At 41.7% G+C, this 24,826-nt stretch overlaps 1 protein-coding gene across 3 annotated transcripts in view; it reads right to left on the bottom strand.

The window, feature by feature from the left end:
• Nucleotides 1–21,625, bottom strand: part of CRAMP1 (cramped chromatin regulator homolog 1) — a 47,200-nt gene extending 25,575 nt beyond the window's left edge. The window contains exons 1-7 of one of the 3 annotated variants that reach the window (XM_053957393.1): nucleotides 21,275–21,625; nucleotides 18,767–19,116; nucleotides 9,577–9,767; nucleotides 8,423–8,509; nucleotides 7,974–8,127; nucleotides 4,987–5,070; nucleotides 2,468–2,516 (exon numbers count right to left, since the gene is read on the bottom strand). In XM_053957393.1, the coding sequence (XP_053813368.1) occupies nucleotides 2,468–2,516; nucleotides 4,987–5,070; nucleotides 7,974–8,127; nucleotides 8,423–8,509; nucleotides 9,577–9,767; nucleotides 18,767–19,115 (914 nt within the window). In that variant the 5' untranslated portion in view covers nucleotide 19,116; nucleotides 21,275–21,625. Of the gene's footprint in view, nucleotides 1–2,467; nucleotides 2,517–4,986; nucleotides 5,071–7,973; nucleotides 8,128–8,422; nucleotides 8,510–9,576; nucleotides 9,771–18,766; nucleotides 19,117–21,274 lie in introns of all 3 variants that reach the window. The other 2 variants (XM_053957392.1, XM_053957394.1) reach the window with 2 other exon arrangements.
• Between the last annotated feature and the right edge of the window lie 3,201 nt (nucleotides 21,626–24,826).

The raw sequence follows: 24,826 nt of genomic DNA on the forward strand, positions 1-24,826 counted from the left end.
TTCTTGGCTTTTCTTACCAATTAAATGAAGAGAATCCTTACCTACTTAAGGAACAGATCATCAGAATAATGCATGTTCACATTCCCCATTTTTAATCACTTTGGTTTCACTTTCTTTCACAGCTTTCCTCAGTGACAAGCCTTACAAAGTGCATTGCATTCAGAAGAGGAGTGTCACACTTGAAAGAAACATGTTAGGAACTGGAGAAAGAACTGATTATAAATAGGGAAGAGGCTCATAGAATTGTACCATCCCTGAGCAAGATGGGAAGTTGAACCAACTGAGGTTTATGCAACATGTTTGCTTCTGGGAGCTATGAGGCTGCCCTGCACGTGCAAGTGGTGCAGACATCCAGGTGGTAATGAAGACACAGTTTGCTCTTCTTCAACTGATGAGGTTCACCACCAAATGGGGTAAGGGATGCAGGAGAAAAAGGGAAGCAAAAATGGGTCTCCCAGATGTAGACAAAAAGCTTATGCAAAAGCAACTAATTCTGAACTGGTTAATGTTATGTACACTCTTGATTTTGGCATAGAAGATTAGCATTAATACCTTCAAATGCAAGACTCCTGTTCCCAAAATGGCTTGTTACAAGACTGGCTTTCATGAAGTAAACACCTAGACTTCACAGAAATCACTAGCCCTCGTTAACAATTAATCAAAAGAACTAAGGCCTGAATCATGCAAATTGATAAACTGATACTACAGCTCACTAAATGTCATTAGGCTCATTTGTTATGCTTTCGTTTGTTTGGATAACCCAGTATAAGAAAGGCGCTCTAGTATAGCACAGAGTGACTAAACCAACCGCTGATACTCTGAACCATAGAGATATTCAGGAAACTACAGATGAAGGCTCATCCCAGGTCCACTTTAACTGGTAACTCCAATTTAAAAAAGTAATTTGCTTTAAGAATAATGCCATTAAACATACTGCTCATAATTTTCCTAATTGTACAAAACCCAAACTACATGGGAATTTCTCTTCAAATTTAAAAACTTGCAGTTAACAGAAGAATGAACAAGTGATTCAAGCGTCACATTGAAGACTGTCAACACAAGCACACTGTACAAACAGCATCTCCCAGGAGAGGAAAGGTTGTTCAACTCCTAAGAAACTGATCTGGAAACTCCATTTGAGAACACAAGAAAGGTACAACATCAAGTATCCATATTTTGCAAGGTAAAGGCAAAGACTGCAGCTGCTGAGGGGGCAAGCTCCTGCTCCTGTCTACAGTCAAGTTTACTTCATCAATAACTTGTCTGCTACGGTGAACACCCTAAAAGCAAGAATGTAAAAGGTAAAAGCAGACCTGTAAGAGACAGAAAATAATGATTTTTCAAATTACTTTTAAAGATGGGGTTAAGGAAACATCAATGCCTCCTAAGTAATCACATGCCTTGTCCTTTGAAAGAGATTTCACTTTAAAACACTTAAATTCTAAAAAGTGAACTACTTTGGAAAAATTTATGCACAAATACATCAGGTATACCCTCATTTATAATAATACACAACTTCTAACCCCTTCTGCATTCTAGGAGTACATCGAATCATAGACTGCATCCCCAAATCCCACAATACTCTTTAGAAGTGAAAGAGAACATTGACTCTTAATGTCAAGGAGATGCAAACGTCACTGGAGGGCTGAGGCCTCCAATGTGCTGAAAGGTCATTTCAGGTCTGAAAGTCAAGACTCGTGAGCCCTGCCTTCCTGCAAGAAGGACATTAAGGGGCTGGAATGTGTGCAGAGATGGGAATGGAGCTGGGGAAGGATCTGGAGCACAAGTCTGATAAGGAACAGCTGAGGGAGCTGGGAAAGGGGCTCAGCCTGGAGAAAACAAGGCTCAGGGGGGACCTTCTGGCTCTCCACAACTCCCTGACAGGAGGGTGAAGCCAGGTGGGGGTTGGGCTCGGCTCCTAGGGAACAAGGGACAGGACAAGAGGAAACAGCCTCAAGTTGTGCTAGGGGAAGTTTAGATGTATACTGGGAAAATTTCTGCACTGAAAGTGTGGTCAGGCAGTAGAACAGGCTGCCTAAGGCAGTGGTGGAGTGACCATCCTTGAAGAGATTTAAAAGACCTATGGATATGGCACTTGGGGACAGGAGTTAGTGGTGGCAGGGCTGAGGTAATGGTTGGACTTGATGATCTTGGATTCCAACCTAAATAATTCTATGATTTCCTTGAGTAAATCCACAAGTGGATTCACTCAGGGAAAGTGAGTGTAGCTTCTGTAAAGAATTCTCATTTATTTATTTTATTAAACTTAACCCATCATTTCTTATTATTAACAATTAATGGCTTCACGGAAAAGGGGAGAAATAGCCTAATACAAAACAAGCTAAGAATGGAAAACATCAAACTTCAGCTCTTGAAAATTAAAAAATGTCCCAAACTTTGGATGATCAATACAACATCCAGCTGAACAACACAGTTTTATGAGTTTCAGGAGTAAGCTCTTACTTACCCAGCTTGAATGAGCTCATTGAGTTTAGCTGCATTCTTGTCATCCATACCTTTTCAGTAAACGAGATAACACAGTGAATTAGGATTTACACCCATGGCCTTCTCTGTGTCCTGCCGGGTTTTCAAAGCTATGACATTTTATTCTCACATAGGATTAACATGCATAAATGCACTGTAACATAGCTCTTCTCAGAAGTTGGTATTTTCATAACATGCAAGCTTTACGTGATCATTGCCACAAAAATTACTTTTTACACATGGATTAAATAACCCTAGTTTAGGTACTACAGCCATCTTTGAACGTTGGGCTTTAATCTGACCCTGGGTTATTAAAAAGCAAAGCTTCCTCCTGCTCAATCTCTGTTACTAAGGCAGCAAGGCAGAATGAAACAGCACCCTAGGGTTAACACAACAAAAGAATAAATAAAAATAATAAAATGCACATGCAACCCTCACTGTTTTGTATGCATTATAGAGCGTGTTTTTAAACAGACATTTTGGTAACTTGATTTATATGACAGTTAGGCCCAGATCTATTCCCTGAACAATCAACCTCCCTCTGGCAATGCTAGAAGTATTTCTGGAGTGCTTTTGTGTCTCAATAGCTCTCAGTAAGTCTTCATCATTTCTGTGACTGTGAATACCACAAGAGGAAAAAAGGGGAGGGGGGGGAGGGAAAGAAGAAACTGCTTTCCATGGCTACAGAGTAGACCTGTCATAAGTGGGTGTACAGTCTTGCATCTTGAGTACATTTGGTCTTGGAGACAAGAATTTTTTAAGTGACAGTGAGTAAAGTATGTAACCAAGTCCCAAAGTTCTAAAAAGACAGAAGCACAGAGGCTGCAGGCATTGCCATGGGGACTATGTGAAATCTTACTCCCAGTCATAGCAAGAAGGGGCTGCTGCTAAAAGAGATGTGGGTACATGAAAGAAACACTAACACTGATCTCTGCTGACAGTGCAATGTGCCTTGCTTCTGCACCTGCTTTGTCATCAAACAGCTCAAAATTGCTTCTCCAAGTTGAGCACTGCTTCTCCAATTAACACACTGGAGATCTTTAAACAAACAGAATAAAATCAGTATGAACATTCACAACAGTGAATAATGAATTCTCGTTCATTACCTGTTATGACAGCAATCCCAGGTAAGGGAATAACATAGCAAAAAACCTTTCCCAAAATCCCACAATCCTTTTAGGAATTGTACATGTTCACTCATGAAGACTTTCGTGTCCATTTCACCTTACAACTAGTATGACTTCACAAAGAAGTGAAGGTATTTTGATGGCTTTCCATGTCTCACGAATTAAACAAAGCAAGTAGAAGATGCACTATGATGTAACACTGACTGTGCAAAAAGCCTGGGGACAAATGAAAAAATACATGGATAAAAAGGTGTATGCACACGGACTGGCACATACAAGGCACATTTCTCTGCCCATTCTTCAAGGCAGTCAGGTCACAGCTCTCTCTGGTCTGGAAGCCATGAAAATCATAGGAACCATGTCCTGGGGCTCATCCCCTCAGTGTGGACAGTAGGGTAAGGTAAGGATCCTCTATTCTACTCAGGTGAGATTCTACCTGCAGTTCTGGGGGTCCCAGCATATGAAGTACTTAAAGAAGGCTTAAAAAAAGACAAGGAAAGACTTTTCAGCAGGGCCTGGAGGGACAGGACAAAGGTTGATGGTTTAAAACCACAGGAGGGGAGATTTAAAACATATAATGAAAACATTTTTTATTACGAGTGTGGGGAGGCTCTGGCACAGGTTGCCCAAAGAAGCTGTGGGTGTCCCATCCCTAGAAATGTTCAAGGCCAGGTAGGATAGGGGTTGGTCTAGTGGAAAGTACCCCTGCCCATGGCAGGGGGTTGGGATAAAATGGTCTTTAAGGTCCCTTCCAATCCAAACCACTCTGTAGTTCAGTGAACCTAAGCTCAGGTATGTCGCTAATGCAATTAATCAACTGCCAGCAAACAGCGGAGCGTTGTTACGGCACATACTCCTCCATCTCCATTCATCGATATGGACAAAACTGGACTCTGAGATTGACAAGGTCAGAACCCATCTTGCTTAGCCAGTAAAGTTATTTCCAATTATGGTTTGTGCCTTTTCATCTTCAGGGTACAGTGAGCAAATATTTAGAGAAAAACTTTGAAAAAGACACCATCCCAGATTTTGACTGCATGGGCACAAATAATTCTGGGTGTAAGTAGTATCATTTACACCCTTAATTGCTTAGGTTTCAATAATAACAGAATAGACAATCTCAGTTTTGTGTATGTTTTCCTATCACCTGTGAGCAATACATGTACAGCATTTTGCAGAAGATAAAACTAAAGAAATCTATCAAAGTGGACTGATCCAACAGACTAAGAAGGTATGTAAAAAAAAAAATGTATTTAATGAAGAAACAACAATAGTTAAGAATTCAGAAGTGGAACTGAACTAGACACTGCGAGCCTCAAGGGTAGTAACTTCTGATTCTACCATGTAAAAATAACCTGAAGTCATTTATACTCACATCCCCCAATCTTCTTCCTTAGTTCCCCATAGCAGATTAAGCCATACAGCTCCAGGGAAGATTTTTTCAGCCCTTGAGAAAACACTAGAAAGCAGAAAAGGTGTCAGTGAGAAGCAGGTTGCAGATACGCACAGCTACATTGCAGATGCTCATTTCAAAACTAGAAAGGAGACGATTTATATTTTCAATGATGAGACAAATCACAAAGGCAAAATTAAGTTCTGGTTCAAAAAACACTATAATGGGATTGGTTCGCCAACTTCCTTTTTATGGCATTTTTTAGATTACAGAAAAACAAAGCAGTCTCCATGGAATTTCAGCAAATACGCAACTGCTCAATATGCAAAATAAAGCTAAATCATAATAAAGCTAGATCTAGTATCAACTGTTTACAATTCTAAGGGAAATGTCCAGATGCCCCCAAGCAAATGCATACAGAACACTTTTACATGAAAATTCAGGGGTAGGTTTGGATTTTCCAGATGACAGATTTTTTTGTGCGCACAAACACACCATAAGAGATTTGATGCAGATTCTCAATTTTTACACAAAAAAATTGCTGACATTTTATTCAACTTCACAAGGGGCTTTTTTTGTCCTTTCTCTTCAACACACAAGATGCAGACATTACTGCTAATAGATCTAAAGATCTATGATAGCAAGGACAGTCTTGTCATTTACAAATCAAGTGAAAATATTTATTCTTATCTATTCATCAAAACTTTAGTTCTCTTTGATCTCAAAATCCAAGCACACGTATTTCTACCAATACTAAACCTAATCAAACTACTGCACTGATTGTTAAAATTCCTTCAGACAATGAGATTCTAGACCCCAAACATACAGATACATAACTTATTTTTATTTTAAAAGTTCTTCCATACTGTGTTCACTGTAACACTGGCTTTTAAATAAAATACTAATGGCTTCATCTTAAACTGCTGCCTTGTTTTGAAAAAAGGAACTCACAAATATACCTTGTGCCAGGTTGTTTAGATACTAAGGTCCTCCTTTAGGTAACCTAAGCTCAGGAACACAAAAGTTCATAAAGAACTATATACTCGTAGTAAAGTATGTACTATCGTACATAACATGATACTAAGTGTATTGTACACGAGCTTTGCATTCCTTCAGCTTCTTTCTAGCCATATCCATTTCTCCTTAATGGGTTACTTTTAATAATTCATTATTTTTAATTTTTAGTGAGGTTTGGCAAGACCAAGAGCTGGGTCCTGCACTTTGGTCAAAACTCCCTGCAGCACTACGGGCTGGGGGCAGAGTGGCTGGATAATAGCCAAGCAGAAAGAGACATGGGGGTGCTGACTGACAGCTGACTGAACACGAGCCAGCAGTGTGTCCAAGTGGCCAAGAAGACCAAAGGCACCTGGCTTGGATCAGGAATGCTGTGGCCAGCAGGACAAGGGCAGTGATTCTTCCCTTGTACTCAGCACTGCTTGAGCTACATCTTGAGTGTTGTGTCCAGTTCTGGGCCCCCCAATTTAGGAAGAATGTTGAGATGCTCAAATGTGTTCAGAGAAGGACAACAAAGCTGGTGAAGGGTCTGGAACACAAGTCCTGTAAGGAGTGGCTGAGGGAGTTGGGTTGTTCTGCCTGGAGAAAATGAGGCTCAGGGGAGACCTTGTCACTTTCTACAACTCCCTGAAAGGAGGGTGTAGCCAGGTGGAGGTCAATCTCTTCTCTTATGCAACCAGTCACAGAATAAGAGGACACAGCCTTAAGCTGTGTCAGCGGTGGTCTAGGATGGAAATTAGGAAGTAGCTCACAGAAAGGATGATTGAACATTGGAATGGGCTGCCCAGGGAGGTGATGGAGTCACTGTCTCTGGAGATGTTTAAGACTGGATGTGGCACTTGGTGCCATGGTCTACTTGACAAGGTGGTCATAGGTTGGACTTTCTGATCTCAAAGGTCTTTTCCATCCTAGTTGATTCTGTGATAAAGAGATTGTATTTTACACTAGCTTTGCATTCCTTTAACTTCTTTCCACATCAATTTCTCCCTGACGAGTTATTTTTAACTTGAGAGGCTCTGACCACAAACTGTAGATGAATTTACTATCCAAAATTTTGCTGATATTTAGGAGTTGTTGAAAGACCAAAAAATTCAACCACCACAAATTGCCATGATTTATGCATCTTAGAATACACCATTAGAATGACCAGACAACTCTGGAGACTATTACTTAATCACAAGCTAATGGGAGAACTGACATTTTTGACACCTTAAAGTCAGAAGAACTGAATCTTACTAAACTCTGATCATGCTGAAATGCATTTCTTTAGCCTGTTATTCAGATTAGGCCACTCACAGACTAACTTGAATTCTCTCTGTCCATTCCTAAGTAATATGAATTTGATAAAAATCCATTCTCAATTATAATGTTACTGTTATTAAACACCACCAGCAGTTTATCTGACTTCCTAATTTTGTTTTCATTAAACCAGTTGCAGAAGGAGGAAAAAGAATGGGAAGGGGAATATGGCACTGGGAATCATAAGTTATCGAACCAATGGTACAATTTCAAACTTCTTTAAAGTGGGAGCAAATATGTCACCATTTACACTTGTATCGGACTGTTATTTGTTTCTACCTTCCCCCAAGAATTGCAAAGTGGTGCTGGGTCAGTTTGCTTGATGGAGCCATGCCTGATTAATGTTTAGGCAGTTCTTGAAGGTGTGGGTATGTTCCTGAGAATACAAAAACATTTCCTTGAACCTGGTTTTTCCCCCCAGTATTAACAGCAGGATCTGCATTTACTATGGTGCGGTGAATTCACAGAATAGTAGTGATATAAACACCAGGTTTTGAAAAGCATTTTTCACAAAACACAAACCTTGATAGGGCCATGCTAACAAAAATAAGAAGTGAGACACTGTGAACTCCCTGTTCCTCCTTAGTATTTATTTCCTCACCTCTAAAAGGCTGGACGCCAACCCTTGCACCAAGCCCATTTTGGTGCATACTAACCATTGTCAAAGTCAATGTACTTGGAAATCTTGTGCCAGGTGCGGTAGTAGAAGTGCCGGACCTGCTCCTTGTTCTTCACCATGCTTGCTGGTTTGCCTTTCTTCTTGTATTTCAGGGCAATGTTGTTCTGGATAGCTTCAAAATCCTTCCCATGCTAAAGAAAGAATAAATCAAATAAAAATACTCAAACCCAAACTTGGATCTTGTTTTAAGTCAAATCAAACAACGTGAGGAACTTTGGGGTTCTTTGTGGGAAATTAGATTTCAATGGTCATAATCAACATTTTTGGGGACCAGAAATCAACTGTGAAAGAATGACATTGGCTTCCTTTGTTTTGTATAAAATGCAGTATGGATACCAAATTAATTACATTCCAATTTCTTTAACTGTTTCAAAATAAAACCAGTAAGTTGCTAGCAAATTAAAAAAATCACTCAATTTTACTTACAAATGTGTTAAGTAGCTGGACTGAAATCATTGATTTTCTCCCTGAGCATTCTTTACATTTCCTCTGCATTCCCCCCACAATATCTGACTAGAGTAAATGAAAAACATATTATATATACCAGCTGCAGTTTTATTTACAGTACATTTCATGTTACTGTTACTAGAAGTAAAAAAATTGAGTTTCAGAAGATTTGATTTTATACACATTAACTCCTGCTATCAGGAGTTATCACAAAATTTTCGTATTTAGAAAAGGTTGGAACTGATTTAAATACAAAGTATGAAAACCTCGTCTGAAAGGCAGTGGCACAAAATGAATGGTAGGAGGGACTGAACAAACTGAGTCTCAGATCCACCTTAAAACAATTTTTAAAAATTTTTCCTCACTATTCAAAAGAAGTCAGTGAAGTGGCTTAAAAATTACTTGATTCCCAGGAATATTACTGAAATTCAGGGAGTTAAAAAAAGAAAAGACTGTTTAAGTGTTCCTTTTGTCCACAAAACATATGTATGTGATACCATACCTATTATGAAAAAATAATAATTCAAAAAGATGCACATGTGCAAAGAAAACTCCCCATCACTGCTTTTGTTTTTACCTTTGGCATGTAGTTTCAAAACAGAAATGCTGTTGAAATAACAGGAACAGGACAAGCAGGAATCCATCATATACATCATAAGAGACAGAAGATAAGATGATGTAACTTTTCTTGTCTTTCAGCCCTAGGACTGAACTGGCTCTAGCCTCTTCAGGGCCAAACATTAAACACAATTCTCTTTAGAACTGAGCAGCTTTTCTTGTTGGTATTATTACAGAGCAAGTGTGTTGCTTTTAATAGTTCAGATGGAGACATTATTTAATTATTTTCATTTGAAACAGAACCATAATTAAAGAACAACTGAATTTACTATAAACATTTATTAATAAAATTTAGAAATCTTTCCTGTGTATTTAAAGAAAAAAAAACCAAGAAACTTGACACTTTTGACACGTGGCTTGGACTGACAGCTGTTTTACAGCCCAGTGTATGGCCCTACAAATGCTCATCTGTAAGTGGCCTTCTGCTCCTGCCAATCTCACCCTAATTAACCTTCTTTAGGAATATCCAGACTCTAACCAAAGCCACTATGTCTGTTATTTTCTTCTACATGTACCTCATACAGTCCCTCAAAGAAAGTATTCTTGTCCTCCGTGCTCCATGACTCCCACTGCCGTCGGACCTTCTTCCCTTCTTCCTTCTCTCCTGACGAGGAACCCAGATTCCTTGCCGCTGACTTGGAATTCCCAGCAGGATTGCTGGGAGGAATTCCTGATGTGCCACCAGGTGCAGTCCCTCCATTATCTGCTGCTGTAAAAATCCAGGACCAGAATGAATATTAAACCAACAGGAGGATTCATGGATAGAGGTAAGGGAGTAACTCAGAATTTTCTCCTTTTTCACTTGAAATACAATGGGCAAATAATGAGGTTCATTTTATAGGAATAAAATCTCAAAGCGCAAAAAACAAGGGGAAGATATCAATGGCTTCATTTTTTATTTCCAGAAGTAACACAGATAAGCAGGAATGTATCACAGCAGCCTCTACCAGATAACCCTTGCTGATGCTTATATGCAGGTGAGCTCTGCAGTCACCACCCTGCAGCCAGGGGGAGCTCCTGAGCAGTGCTGAACAGGGAGCTGACCAATGGAGCAAAGTGATGTCCATGAGGAAAATAGGCAGGACAGTGACAACCTTGTCTTTGGTCTTGATCCTACTGCCTCCGGAGTAACTGTGGAAAGGGAAGGATTGAGAGATGTGGACTTTAGTTCATCACACAACGATAGATCAGCATTTCCATAATCTGATCCACAGTGCATGATCCTCAGAGCACCACCTCTGCGATGGCCCATCTAGGAAAACTCCAGCTATCCAAAGGACAGCAAGTCTCAACCCATTCTCCTTTCCCAAATCCTGCTGTGGCTTTCAGAAAACGGCACAGAGGTGTTATCTTGATTGTCCCTTTGTCAGTTATCAGCAAAGAACATGGAAAAAGAGGTATGAAGATTGGAAATACTAAAATGAGAATAATGCTGGATAAAACTGAGAGAATTTGCTGTTTACTCAAGTAGGGATCTGGAAAGAAAATGGGATGGAAAATCTACAAACAAAACATCATGCCTGGTTTGACACTGTGTATCGGAATGCTAATCCAGAAACTAAGGTAAACTCCCCAAAATGCACTCATTTTTTTCTGTAAAAATAGTAACTTATATTTCCAAAATAAATTATCTTCAATTTTATTTTAAAAAATTATTTAGGATTTGACTGTCCTTATCGATGCAGACATATACTTAATAAAACAGAAGTCTTTTACCACTAAACATTCATTGCTCATTATAAAGAATGCTCATTACACTTTCCTTTTCTCCAGTTACTGGCCTTTACATTTTGTGTTTTACCTCATGATATATTGGCTTGACTTAGTTTATTTGCTTATACACCCAGCATGTACAATACAGCGGTCCCAAACAGTTTCCCTAACTTTTATACATATCAACATAATTCTCTCTTTCATATTTAGGCTTAAAAGTTCAGTTATCTTTTCAAACTCAACTACATGAAGCAGGTCTTTTTACCTGACAAAAGTAAAAAAACCCCATATATGTTATGTTTTATATATATACATCTACATACATCTATATCTCATTCAAGAACCCAGAGATCCCACTTTGACAATTCTAACAGTATTTTTTTTAAAGTATCAGAAGAATCAGATGTTACAGGCCCAGCATGCTTTAGAGATTTAAAGACTTGTATGTAAATCTTAACAAGTCAGTTGCAATTTGAAAGGAATTCCTTTGGGTGACAAAATAATATTTTTCTCCAAATCCTAGAGAAGGTGGTTTGCTCAAGTAACAGAAAATATTTGAAATCAAACCTGGAAGAGAACAAGATGTGTGAAAGTACATTTTTTCATGCATACAATAAATATTTACTTGATATAAAATATGATAATATGACTATTTTGGAGTTAATGTTTCTTTTTTTAATTCTAGGGATGACTATTTGACTCTCTTGAAAAAATTACTGTCTACCACAGGGAGGCATGCAAGGCAAGACATGAAAAACCATTAGACATCTAGAAGAAAATGCACTTATAAACAACTTCTCAAATAAACAGCTTCTTTACTTCCTAAAGTCTTCAGCCACTGATAAAAAAATTGAAACTTAAGCCATTTAATTCTGGCACTGTGGAGGTAAATCCTTTAAAAAAATGAAAGCACAAGAAAAAAACTGAGCACTTTAACAGATGGCTGAGAAGAAACCCAACACAGACACAGAACTGACACTTCCTCATTCTGCAAATGTGAGATTGGAATATCACAATTTTCACAGTAATGAAATACAGATCTTTGGTCAAGAAGCGGGAAGTCAAACACGTCAGTCCCCAAACTCAATCTCCAATCTCCTATTGCTACCAGCTCCCAACACAGAAGATGTCCTTTATCAGAAGACAGGTACAGGATTTCAGTCCAGAGTCACTATTCTGATCACAGATCTCTAACTTCCGAGAAATCCTTCAGAGGAACAACGAACGCAGGATTTGGGGGTTTCATTTGTGTGCTGGGTGGTTGGTTTTTGTTTGGGGTTTCTGCGGGCGTTTTCTTTCTTTTTTAATACTTAATCAAGTAAATAAAATCCTAAGTAAGCTGCTTGAAGAACACATCTTACCAAGAATTTTCTAAAGACTGTTCAGTACACTTGGTACACATAAAGTTTTCATTATTAAAAAGCATAAGAAGCTAAAGCGTCAGTGAAGATTTTATGGTCTTATTGGAATTTAAAGTTCAGTTAATTTTCATTTACATTTTAATTGAAGGTAAAAGATGTACTGAAGAGAGTTCTATTGAACATGCTGAGGACTCCATGAATTCAACTTCTACACAGGACACATAGCTCATAATTGATCTTTTGTTCCTTTATGCACACTTACTATTCCACAAGACAAAATGTAGTCCTGGGAATTTTATCAGAATCTTTTTTGTTTTAAACTCTTTTATAAATTAGCATCCAGACAATTGTTCAGAGTATTGTATAGGAAGATCTAAAAATCTGAATATCCTGTCACCTCTACAGAGCTCTTACGTGCCATTCCTTTTTTTCAGGAACAAAGGTGCTCTATCATTCCTTTGCATAAATTTTCTTACTACTGTGCATGGTAATATTTATCGTTGGGTTATCCCAATCCAACTTAGAGTATACTGAACCTTGGTACAGCAATGGAATGTACTGTATTCTAAAACAAAGAACTATACACCAGTTCAGGATAAAAGGCAAAAACAAGACCAGTCATACATCAATAAATTACCCCCATAAATTCATTACTTCAATGTGACTGTATGCAATTCTCATTACATACAGAACAGCTAATGAGCTTTCATCCCCTCACTAAAGACTGACGATTCTCTTATTAATTCCCAATAATGGATGATTTAAAACTTCATCAATGCATTAAAACAAGAAGCTCTCCTGAGGCCAGCTATACCATTACTGCTGCAGAATGCTGGGGAGAAGGAGGGGGCTCACTCTAACAACCTGCTGGGTTGTTTATTCAATGTAAAGTCATTTATAGAAAAGACAAGACAAAGACAAGCTGGACATTCTCCCACTGTCTACTCATCTTGCATCTCCCAGCCAGTGACCTAGACATCCACACCATTAGAGCTGTAACAACTCCTTTCCTTCACTCTAGGTGCACCAGAACACCAGCACCTGTGTACAAGGTACAAGGCATTCATTTGGATTTGTAAGTTCCTAGCATTTTTCCCTCAGCCTTTAATACACAGTTTGCAAAGGCTTCAGGTTTTTGTACTCAGTATTTGAACTGCAACGCCCAATAAAATCATGGGTCAAAACACCAGTGTTCCAGAGAAATTTATCCATTCCTTTTGTCCAGAGTTCTCTACCCATCTATATGTCCCATTATTAAAACGTCATTTATCTGTGACTGGCATAATATCATATCAAACTACATTCCAATGGAAAAAGCTGTCTCCGTAGTTCAAAGCAAAACAAACACTTGCAAAAATTTATACAAAAACATTTAAAAACTGCAGTTTCAGAATCCAATATGAAAATGACAAACAATGGAATACACATGTTTAAAATAACAGACTTTGATAGTATCAGGATCTCATCGTGACTACTGCCACAACTTCTTCCTTCTAGGTAGCATGTCAGAATTTGCCTTTCAGTCTTCCACTGACAGCTCTTACAGGCCAGCTGATTCGTATCTTCTGTGACAGATTACACACACAGAGAAGCTGGAATCCCCAGAGTAAATTCTCACTACACCCTTGTATCCCAACACACAGGCTGAGTTACAGGCTTAGCTCACAATGTCTTAACTTCTTCAGGAGTCACCAGTCACTGTAGGTGGAGCACTCATTTGGGAATACCTTTATAAACAAGATGGGGCATTCACACTCTTGCCTGGTGCAGTTCAAATGCTTGAATGCAAGGACTAACTCACTCTCCAAAGCGTGGGATGCAAATGCCAACTTGTAACAGACAAGTTCCCCACAAGTCAACACTTCATTTTGCTAACTTTGTAACTGGAAAGGAAGTTTCCACCCTGCCTCCACAAGACACAGCATGGACACCTGAGAAGGACGAGTCTAGAACAGCTTACCTCTTACAGCAGGGTTATGCCATATAGTGCACTTGTTGTGAATTAACATCCAAAGTTTGCAACGCATACTCACAGAATATTCTGAGTTGGAAGGGACTCACAAGGATCATGGAGTCCAACTCCTACATGAATGGCCCATACAGGAACTGAAGCTGTGACCGTGACATTCTTAGTACCATGCTCTGACCAACTCGGCTAATCTCAGGCTCAACTGGTAACTGTCCTACACAGACTAATGGTAGCCTATCTTCTCCTAACTGTTACTAGCTAGAAAATTAGAGATAGCTGAATGTGTTAAAAGCATAGAGAGTGTCAATTGTCAACCAGAGCCTTCTAACAAACCTATACTGAAGGCTTGCTTCTCTCTATGGACAGGATCTGTTTAGTAGATAATGTATCAAAGGCGGCACTATGTGAGCTAACCCAGAAGAGCTATAAAAAACCTCCATGGTTTATTATACATTTGGTCACTACCCCATCTCCCGCAAATCACTATCCTCTTGCTTTTCCCGAAGAAAACACCCATAAAGCTCAGTATGAAGTTCCACTTAACCCTGCAGCCTTGCAGGCAGGTACCTGTCAGAGCTCAGTACCTACTGCACAGAAGAAGAAAATCCTCCTCTTGCAGTACAGGATGAGATACTGTGGAGTCCCGGTCTCGAGCCACTTCGAAAGGGAGTGAAGGAGAACTGGTGTAAATGGGATGGCAAAGAATTAATCATTTCAGGGTAGGATGGAAGGAGAGGTACTAAGTGCAAGTGAGATGGACAAAATTAAGGAGAATATCAGAACAACGGACTGTGCCACTAGTTTTTAAACAGTGGTTCATGTCCCAGAGAAATGCTAGAGGAGTAACATCTCAAATAATGGTTACAATATATTCTTGGCAACCCGTTAACTCATTACGATACAATAGAACACATTGTAAGTACATACATCAGGTTTTTTGGTATCTATATCCTCTCTGCAGAAGACAGTAGCTGATTTAACCCACATGCTACCAAACATGAACTTTTGGCATGCTGAAACAAACTAGACTGCTTTTTACCAAGTGCTATACCATGCCAAAAGATTGAGCACTTTAATTCAACTAAGCTTTCTGCTGAATAAGTCCTTTTTCAAAAAAGAACTGATTATTACCTCAAAACAAACCCAAATACTTGTTTGAGCCATTCTACACATTTTAGGAATAAGTCCAGAACAACATCATGAAAGACATCTTCAAGCTTCAGCTCATCACCATTAGGCTAGTCCTCCTGACTTCATTCTGCATTCAGAAAATGGATAAAAACACGAAAATGGCAATACTCTAGTTCTACAAGCTACATCTACAGCACATTGCGGCAACGTATTCCAATATGCCTTTTACCAACGTGGTCACAACATACACACGCATACATATTCCACCCACTCTGGCTTCACGGACCAAAGCCTCAAAATACACCTTAACAACTGTGCTCAGCAACCATGTGGCATATTGGTGTTTGAGAAGCAAACTCTCAGAAATCCCTCTTTTTCAGCAACCTTAACTTGGTCTGCATCTCCTCCCTCAACAGACCTCCCTGCACTCGAACTCTCCCAATAAACTGTCTTGACACCACTAGTCCTTCAAGTTTCTGCTATGGTTTCATGCAAGTTACTTGAAGACTTCCTTTCAAGCCTTCATGCTTTAGAAGTCATCCATCAGTTGAGGTGTAGACTACAACCTTGAAAATACAATTAAAAGGTGATGAACAGAGTATGATAATAATTCTAAAAAAATACAGAGATTTAGATATTTGTGCAGGAAATTGGATAAACCATCCCACAATTCCAAATGGATTGGCTACTGAAGTGAAATAGTTTCCAAACTGTATTTTACTGTACTGCTTCCTATGTAATTTTTGCCCCAAACTCAAAAGTGCATCTCAGTACACAAAAGGCAAGAGGCAGAATTCGAAGGTGCAATTAAAGAGTACATCAGGGCAATATTAGCAGCATGTTTACACACTCCACGAGGCAGAACTTGGGAATTATTATGAGCAAACTTCCCAGAACCACAGTAAGATAAAGTTGAAAAGTCACCAGCTGCTGAGTGGGAACACTTTTTTTACAGTTTACAGCCAAGTTTATCAATGATTTGTCTGCTACAATTAAGGACCCTAAAAGCATGAATGCCAAAAGTAAAAAGGAATTTGCAACACAAAGAAAAAAAAATGCTATTTTCAAAACTTCTCTGAAGACAAACCAACACCTGCTGAGCAACTACAATTTGAAAGTGCATTGATCACACTCCTTCAAAATTGGCAAGTGAGAGTCTTCCTTTCAGAATACAGACGTTCTACAAGTAGAATCACTTGAATAAAATGTTAAGGGTTACACAGCATTACTGAATGCCTATGACAAAAACAAGTTTCTGGTTTCACTGGACCAAGCATAGGCATGGTCTGGTCACTCCAGCTAGCCCCTGTCAGAGTTACTTGTGCAGCCATCACCTTGACTTTGACATAAACAATGCAAAAGCTTCCGATTTCAGAGCTGATGCACTCCAGCTTTTCATCATTTTTATACTTACAGAGGGAGGAGAAAGTTAGTGGGACAGCTAATGAAAGGATTTAAGTCCAATCTTTATTAGTCATCTCCACCCTTCCATTCATTCCCTATCAGAAGCTGGCTCTGTGAGACACTTCACTAGAAACACAGAGCACTATGAATTCTGATCACAAGGCATTCCACTAGGGAGAATTTAGACAAGCCTGGAAAACATCTCATTAGGCATCTCTGAACATAAAGAGCTCAAATTAGAAAGGATCCTGTTCTATGGCTTTGTTCTCCAAAATCTAACAATTATGTTCTCAACCATATCAGAGAATTCAATCAATAGGACACATTCACACCAAATCTGGCCAGGCAGAGCTGTGGCTGGTCTTAAAATTGAAAAAGTGAAAGCACAGTCATAATTCTACCACTGTCACTCCTGATGAATTTAAGAAGTTCTCCCAAACCTGACAACATGGTACAGTGATTGCAATCCATGACTGTTTACTAAGTTAATATTTTGTGTTCTGTATGTAATTTTCTTATGTTTGTTTTGGAATCTGAATTGCAAAAGTGAATGAAATTTCTTTTCCTCTTATGTGGATATTCTTAGTGAAAAATCATTCTGCTGCTTTAGATTTGGAAATAAATGTTAATGTACAAACATGAATATACACTTACACAAACATGTATTTGTTCACACACTTCTAAATCAATTGAATAATTTCAAATGGACATTTTCAACTTGTGAATCATAGACAAGATATATTTCAAAGAAACACCTCCTCACATCTAATACTATTTACAATCCTGGAATTAATTATACATAGCTAAACACTCCTGGATATTCCATTTGTTTGTTTATTTGGCTTCATGCAACTGGAAGAAAAATTATATAGGCCTTTCTGTTCTGTCCTCTACCACCACACAGAGTTTTCATTTAACATTCAAGATATTAAAGAGGACTTACTAAGGTATTTAGAAATATTTTAGTCAATTATACCAATTGTCAAGTAACTGAGTTCAAGAACATTTTTCTGATATAACAATAAGTAATATATCCTGATTTGCACTGCTTTCTCACTGCAACACAATACTATTGTAACTGCAATGCTTACTTAATGACCAGCGTGTGCACACCCCTGAGATGGACAAGAGTGAGGTAACCTCCAAGACACATTTATGCTACATGGAATTACACTTCAATTTAGCAGACAAGAGTAAATTTCATTATTTTAAATGTTGATGCAATCTTTGAGTGCTCTTTTTCTCAAAAATTAACAGAAAATAACACTTGAGTACTTTAGCACCTGATATCCAAAATTAGGCTCAAGTACAGCTCAACTGCAGTTGAGATGTCATCAGTCACTGCTGAGCACACACAATAGCACCAAAATATTTAAATATTCCTGCTGCCTTCCAGCTACTCAAGTTAGAAACGGCACCAAAAAAAAAAAAATCTAATTCTTGTCTCCAATGCTAAGTGGAAAAGCAGGTGTGCTATCTCTATACCTACAGTCCTTCATATGTATACAAATCAATCTTAATAAAAACTCAAATCACATAGATGCTCAAACTGTTGTGATACAGAGAAACAGGACTCCCAACACCTTAGAAACAAATATGTCAATATGTGTATTTCATTGCTGTTTCCAAAATAATTATTTGGATAATAGAAATAACTGGGGGAAATCACCAATGTCTTGTGGGTGGGATTTTTTTCCTATGCTAACTAGCAACCAGTGAATATTTTGTTACTATCCAACAACAGAATTCAGAGTGCAGCCACCTGATTACACAGCTAGCTAGAGTCTGATTTCCTAATCAAAATACAGGAATTTCCCAAAACTCAAGAGAGATGAAATAAAGACATTAAAGATTTGCTTCAATAATGTAGAATTTTCCCTCCTCCACATAAATGTCCAAGACCCCCCATTTCTGGAAGTGCAGAGAGGACAGTGGGCAGCACAGAAGCTGAAGCCTTGGGACACAAAGAAGATTTCAGCCATGAGAAACAAGCCCCAAAACACCTTCCCAAAACCAAACAAAAGATGGCATCTACAGAAAGAGAATGACAACCCACAGCCCCACAGGTGCCTCCCCTCTTTGCCATCACCCTTCCCTGCATGTTTTTAGGGTGTCAAAACACATTACCTTTGCCCTTCCCGGCAGTGCTGCTGCCAGCCGAGGAGGATGCCTGGGAATCCTTCTTCAGTCTCTTGCTCTGCGGTCTGACACTGGACCTGAGAAAATGATGCTGGTCCTGGCTCTGGGAGGGCTGAAGAGAGGCAGGGGCCGGTGACAAGTTTGGGTTCGGTGGGGGGCTGCTGGTAGTGTTGCTGTTAATGATCTTCTCTTCTTTCTTTGTGCTGCTGCTGCCTGGAGCTGCCTCTCCTCCTCCTCCTGCCCCTTCTTCTTCCAGGGACTCCTCATCTCCTCCTGCTCTCTTGCCCAGCTTTTTCACCCCTTCCTCCCCGCTGCTCTCTCCCAGTTTCACTGTCATCCTGCGGGGGAGGAGAGGGAGAAAAGAGGGGGCAACACAGTCAGGCCAGGGAGCCCCCCGGGGAGGCAGAGAAACCCCTGGGCTGAGAGGGGAGAAGTTTAGCTGCAGAAATTCCTCTCAACATGGCCGCCGTTGTTTGTTACTAAATCCCCTTTCGTTTGCTGTCCCGACCCAACAACCTGTGCCGAGGGTGGGAGGGGGAAAGCCCCGCCACAACCCCTCCCAAACCGGCCCAAAGGGCAGCCAGGGGCCCCCGGTAGCCCCTCGTCTCCGTCCCGAAGTGCTCCGGGCCGCCTTTGGCCGAGAAATCGCCCGGCCAAACTCGGGCGTGTGGCAGCGCTCGCCAGCGCCTGAGGAGCGGCAGCCGCTGGGCCGGCGGAGGAGAACGGAGAAGTGCTGCTCCCCCATCCCATCCCATCCCATCCCATCCCACCCCTCCGCGGCTCCCGGGCCTGGGGCTCTCCTCTCTCCTCACCACGGAGCCGCGGCCCGGCCCGCCGCGGGGGGGGGATCCATGCTCCTGGATGCGGCGGCGGCTTCTCCTCCTCTGTGTGTGTGTCTGGGGCTGGGACTGGCCGAGGCTCCCGCTCCCCTCCGCCCCCACCCCGCACCTCCCCGCGCTCCTTTCCGCCGGGCAGCCCCGACCCCGCCGCCCCCGCCGACGGCAGCACCGTGGGCCGGGTCTGTTCTGTCACCGGGAACGGGCAGGGAGCGGCTCCCCAGGCCAGCACTCCTGCCTGCCACCTCTGCTGGGAGAGAACTAATGCCACCCCATTTTTTCCCATTTTTTCTTTTTACTTTGGAGGGCAATAAACTTCAGATGCATCTACAGCGGTTGTGCACCCTTGCCTCGTTGCTCCTCGCCATGCAGAGATCCAGGCCAACCAGGGCAGCCCTGAACCCTTGTGCCAAGGGAGCATCCCTGGGCTTTCAAAGGCATCTGTCAACTTTCGGATCTTACATTGGGACCAGTTGCTGGGATGACCACTTTCTGTGCTGACTTCACAAATCCTCTCAATTCTTAAGGCTTTTTTCAAATACTTGGAACAAAACGTCAGATATGGACACAAGCTTAAGGCATTAAATCACATTATCTGTTAAAACCCAACATCTGCTTTAGTTTTTCCTGAAGAGTGTAAGAATATTACTGACAGCATGTCTTAAAGAAGTCAACTTCCAAGAAAGAACCAGTTAGAGCACCCAGCAAGGAGCAGCACTTGGGATGCAGCTGTCTTGACACCATGGCAGGAGCCACCATCCAACTTCCATTTAGGGAAAAGATAACCAAGAGGAGGAAATTCTGAGTATCACAAACACTGGAATCACTACAGATTCGGCTGACACCAGGATAACGATTAACAAAGATGCATCAACATGATATGGCATACAAATTCATGAAGTTACTGCTTATGAGTTGTATTCCTACTATTAAAATTATATTTTTCCCTCTAATTTTCAGCTAAAACACTGAACCCATCCAGAATTGTGTTGGGCAACGTTTTGCTCCTTGAAAATGCTCAATAAACTGATGTGAACTGTGGATATAAACTCACACTGAAATTGGGTTATTTACTCACTTGACAGGTGCCTAGTTACAGACTGGTTCTTCACTCACCAAAAGCTACAGTTTCTAGTTATTTTGAGGACAGAAATATTCAAATTCTGACAGTGTGTGCTCAAAATCTTTGCGAAAGCAAGACTTAAGTAATTTCAAGTTTGGTTTTATTACTACAAATCAAACGATGTACCCAGCCATTGGCCTCCCCCAACAATTAGCGGGGGGGAAACAAAGACACACTCCTTGGGGACAGCTCCTTACAGGACCCGACTAGCACACCGCAGGATCTGCCCCACTTCTCAACTGCTGGCTCCTTCCAGCATTCTGCCTAACCCGTGCAGTTTCCCCGTTATAGCCGCTTTCTCCTTTCGTTTTCACCTTCTTTCTCCTTTCCCTTTTTCTCCTTAACTGGAAATTTCTTCAGCCTAGCTGCTTTAGTCGTCTACACCCTCGTGGCCGTCCCTCCACTGCCTCCCGTAAGACCGCAGAGAGACGCGTTCCCCAAGCGCGGCCGGCCCGGACGGGCAAACGGGGCCGGGCCGGTCTCCCCAAGGCCAGGCGCGTCCCGCCCCGCAGGCTCCATCCCCCGCCTCTGCCTCACCTGCCGCATCAATGCCGTCACGCAGCCTCCGCGCTCCGGCTCCGCCGCCGGCGGCTGCCTCGGCTGTTCCGGCACCCGCAGCCTCGGGGCTGCGCCCAGACCCGCCAGCTCCGGAGGCGGCCGGCGCGAAGCCCAGCGGCCCTCCCAGTTTTGCTGGCGGCGGCAGCCCCGCTCCCGGCTGTGGGGCCGACCTCTTCCCCGGGCTGCTCCGAAACCCAGCCGCGGTCCCAGCGCCGCCAGGCTCGGCCGGGCTTGGGCCGGGCTGGGGCCGTGGCGATTCCGGTTCCTCCTCACCCTGCCCGGGCCAGGGGCGGGGCCGCGGCGCGCGGGCCCAGCTGAGAGCGCCGGCTCTCCCCGCCCCCCAAGCAACGCGCCCCATTGGCCGGCGGCGAGCGGGAGCGAGGCGGGGGCGGGGTCACGGCCCCACCGCGAGCCAAACAAAGCGCGGCGCGGGGCGCGTGACGAAAGCTCCGCGCGGAGGAAGAGGCGGCAGCGCGTGTCCGCCAGGGGTGGGGGGGCGAATCTCGAGCTCTGGCTGTTGATTGGCTGAAAGAAAAGCCAATGGAGAGCCCTCTAGCCGAGCCCTTTGGACGGGGTCCAGGATTCCATTGGTCAGGGAGCGGGTGATTTGCATGCGGCGCAGTACTTGTGGCTGCCGGGCGGCGGCGCTGCAGCTCTGCGCTGCTCTGTGGGGCCGCTCCTGTCGCCGGGGCTCGCTGCCTGGCGACACTGTGCTGGGCCGGCAGTACCGCTGGCTCCCGCTCCCTTCGCCGGCATCCCCAGGAAAGCCGTGGGGCCGCTCTCCCTGGGGCAATTGGGACGTTCCCTGGGGCGTTTGGGAACAAGCGATCCCTCTGAGGGGGCCCTTCGCTGGACCTGAGTTTGCTGCTTGGCTTTCTTTTCGTAGTGAGGGCTCCTTGATGTGGACTGCTACTTCTATATGGTGACTTCACGTTAACTGCTAAACAGGATAATTGTAAAAAAATCTTATAACTGATACTGCATGAGATATTTTTCCCTTAATAATGTGTTTGTGGAAAGAACATTAGATCATCCTCTTTTTTGAATCTTTATAATTTTCATAGCAGCAAAGGGTGCCTCAGTCCTCTTCCAAGGAAAATCTTTGTAAGCTTAGCAATAAAGTTATAAGTAGTTAAACCTCATGATGGTGTCTAAATTCTGGAAAATTAGGCTCCCGAAGAGCATGTTGCAAGTAATTATCTATGATGGTAGAAATATAGCATGTCTTGAGCAGTGTGTGTGGAAATATGTAAATATGCAGTAAAGTGTATTTGTGAGTAACCAAGTGGACTGCTCTAAGTGGAATTTGTTAAAAAAAGGTTTGTCTCCAGTGCTGAGCTTTACATTTAAATCTACATCTTAATTATTTGGGGTTTTTTAAAGAAAATATTTTTCAATTTTGTTATAATCTCACACAAGATCATATGGCTTATTTTTCCTCCTTGATTTGGCCACAACCAAATTCAACAATACTGTTAGGAAATGATGCTTTCTGCATCTCCACTGCCATGTATTTCCATAGTGCTTTGCCGAAAGATGTGCAGTTATGTTCAGCTCTCCAGCTGAAGGTTTCGATTCTCTGTATATAAATAACTTTCCCTGCTTGAATAGCCCCATGGCCTCCGGTGGACTGTTAAGGTGTGAAATTGCTCATGTGTCTAAATGTTTGCGAGAGAAAAGCTGACTGAAAAGGAGTTGGACAAGATCTGAGAGGCAGGGGGTAGGGTGAGACGTCAAAAGACACTTGAGCTTCCATTTGTTTGGTTTTGATCATGGCCCTTCCTCGCTGGTCTGTTTTTACAGACCTGCACGGCTACAAAATGCAGATGATCTTCCAGTGTTTGTTGTCATGGTTTCCTAGGCCAGGCAAGAACATTAACTTGGATTTGTCCCACATCCTGTGTATTTTAAGGTACGAATAACAAATTGCATTTTTACTACAAAATAGAGCAAGCAGTGCAGAACTGTTCAGCAGAAGGACAAAGTTAATACTTTAGATTTGTTAATTTTTAAAATTTTGCATCTAATGTGCATGATCATTGCAAGTTATAACATGGAAATACTTTTCCAAAGATCCTAGGTGTAAAAGCCACCAATACAGTGAATGTTCTGTATTTTCCTTTTAGATTATTTAGAAGCTAGCAGATTTCATTCATAATTTGTTTCTTCTAAGAAGGCTCTGAAGTTGTTTATTCTGGCACACAATAATGGATAATCTTTGTGTTGCTAAAGCAGATCTTTCCCGTGCATGTAAGAGGATTTAAATGGAAGGACAGACTGCTATTGTTAATCCCTTATTGCTTACAGAATAAGGAAGAACCTAGTCATGCAACTTTGTTTTCTTCTTGGTGTGTGAGGTCAAGCCCTTAGGGGAAGGGAGGAAATGGGCTGTGAGCAACTGCACTACTGCACCCAGTCCTGGGACTTTAGGGATTTGGAGCTGTTAGGCATCTTTTATGATACCAGGGAGTTGGAACTAGATGTTTTTTAAAGCCCCTTTCAACCCAAACTATACCGTGGTTATGTAATTTTATGTGTAGAAGGGAAGATGTTAAGATCCTAGGAGTCCACATTGATTTGCCTATTTGTCATAGAAGCAGGGCTTCTGTGTTGAATATTGAAGGGCAGGAAAACTTCATTTCCAGCTAGGCCTGCACAAGTATGAATATGTAGTTTAGTTATTGGGAAAAATATTGTGTAACATTGAACCAGCTAATTCTGAGAGCTGTGAAGTGGTCACTTGAGCAGAGACAGTCAGTGGGTTGTTTAGACTATTTTTATTCCAGCCCAGAAAGGGATGATAGACTAGATGATTTTTTTTGAGGCTCCAGCTGGCTGTGTGTTTCTGACTTGAGTGTATTGTGTAGTTGCAGTAGTTTCCACGACAGCCTGCTTGTCTGAGAAAACAAGGCATCTGCACACAGTCTGCTCAAATCCTCAACTTCTAGTCTTATGAACTCAGGGCTACAGTGAGAACAATTGGTTGGGCAGAGGCAAAGAGATGAATTGCTGACTCTGGGAATGGCACCTGAGTGGGCTAACCGGGCTATTGCATGTTCAAGGAATCCACTATGAAGAGATGCCATAAATGACTGTTAGAGCTGATGCCTTGTAGAGGGAGAAGATAAAAAAGCTCCAGGAAACATATTTTTCTCCGTTCTGCTGCTCTGGTCTATGGGAGTTGCTGACTTGTAACAAGAAGGTCTAAAGCAAGTGTTTTGCCTCTCTACCTGAAGGCTGTCCATAATTCTAGCAGATATACAGTGTGTTTCAATGTACTGTGTGCCTCTCACTGGGTTCTTTTTCCTACTTGTGACCAAAACAGAACTTTTTTGTTTGGTTGGTTTTTTGTTTTGGTGTTTTGTTTTTCTTTCACAAGAGTCCCTGTGTATTTGGGAAAGGAAACTGATAAACACCACATAAATTACACATTACACATGGCCAGTCAACCTCAAAATATGCAGGTTGTCATAGCTGTACCAGGTGTGGCTGCTTTTCATCAGCTTGCATAGAAGTGTTGTGACTTTAAAG

This window comes from Vidua chalybeata, chromosome 16 (assembly GCF_026979565.1).
Source record: "Vidua chalybeata isolate OUT-0048 chromosome 16, bVidCha1 merged haplotype, whole genome shotgun sequence".
In the NCBI taxonomy this organism is placed as follows: Eukaryota; Metazoa; Chordata; class Aves; order Passeriformes; family Viduidae; genus Vidua; species Vidua chalybeata.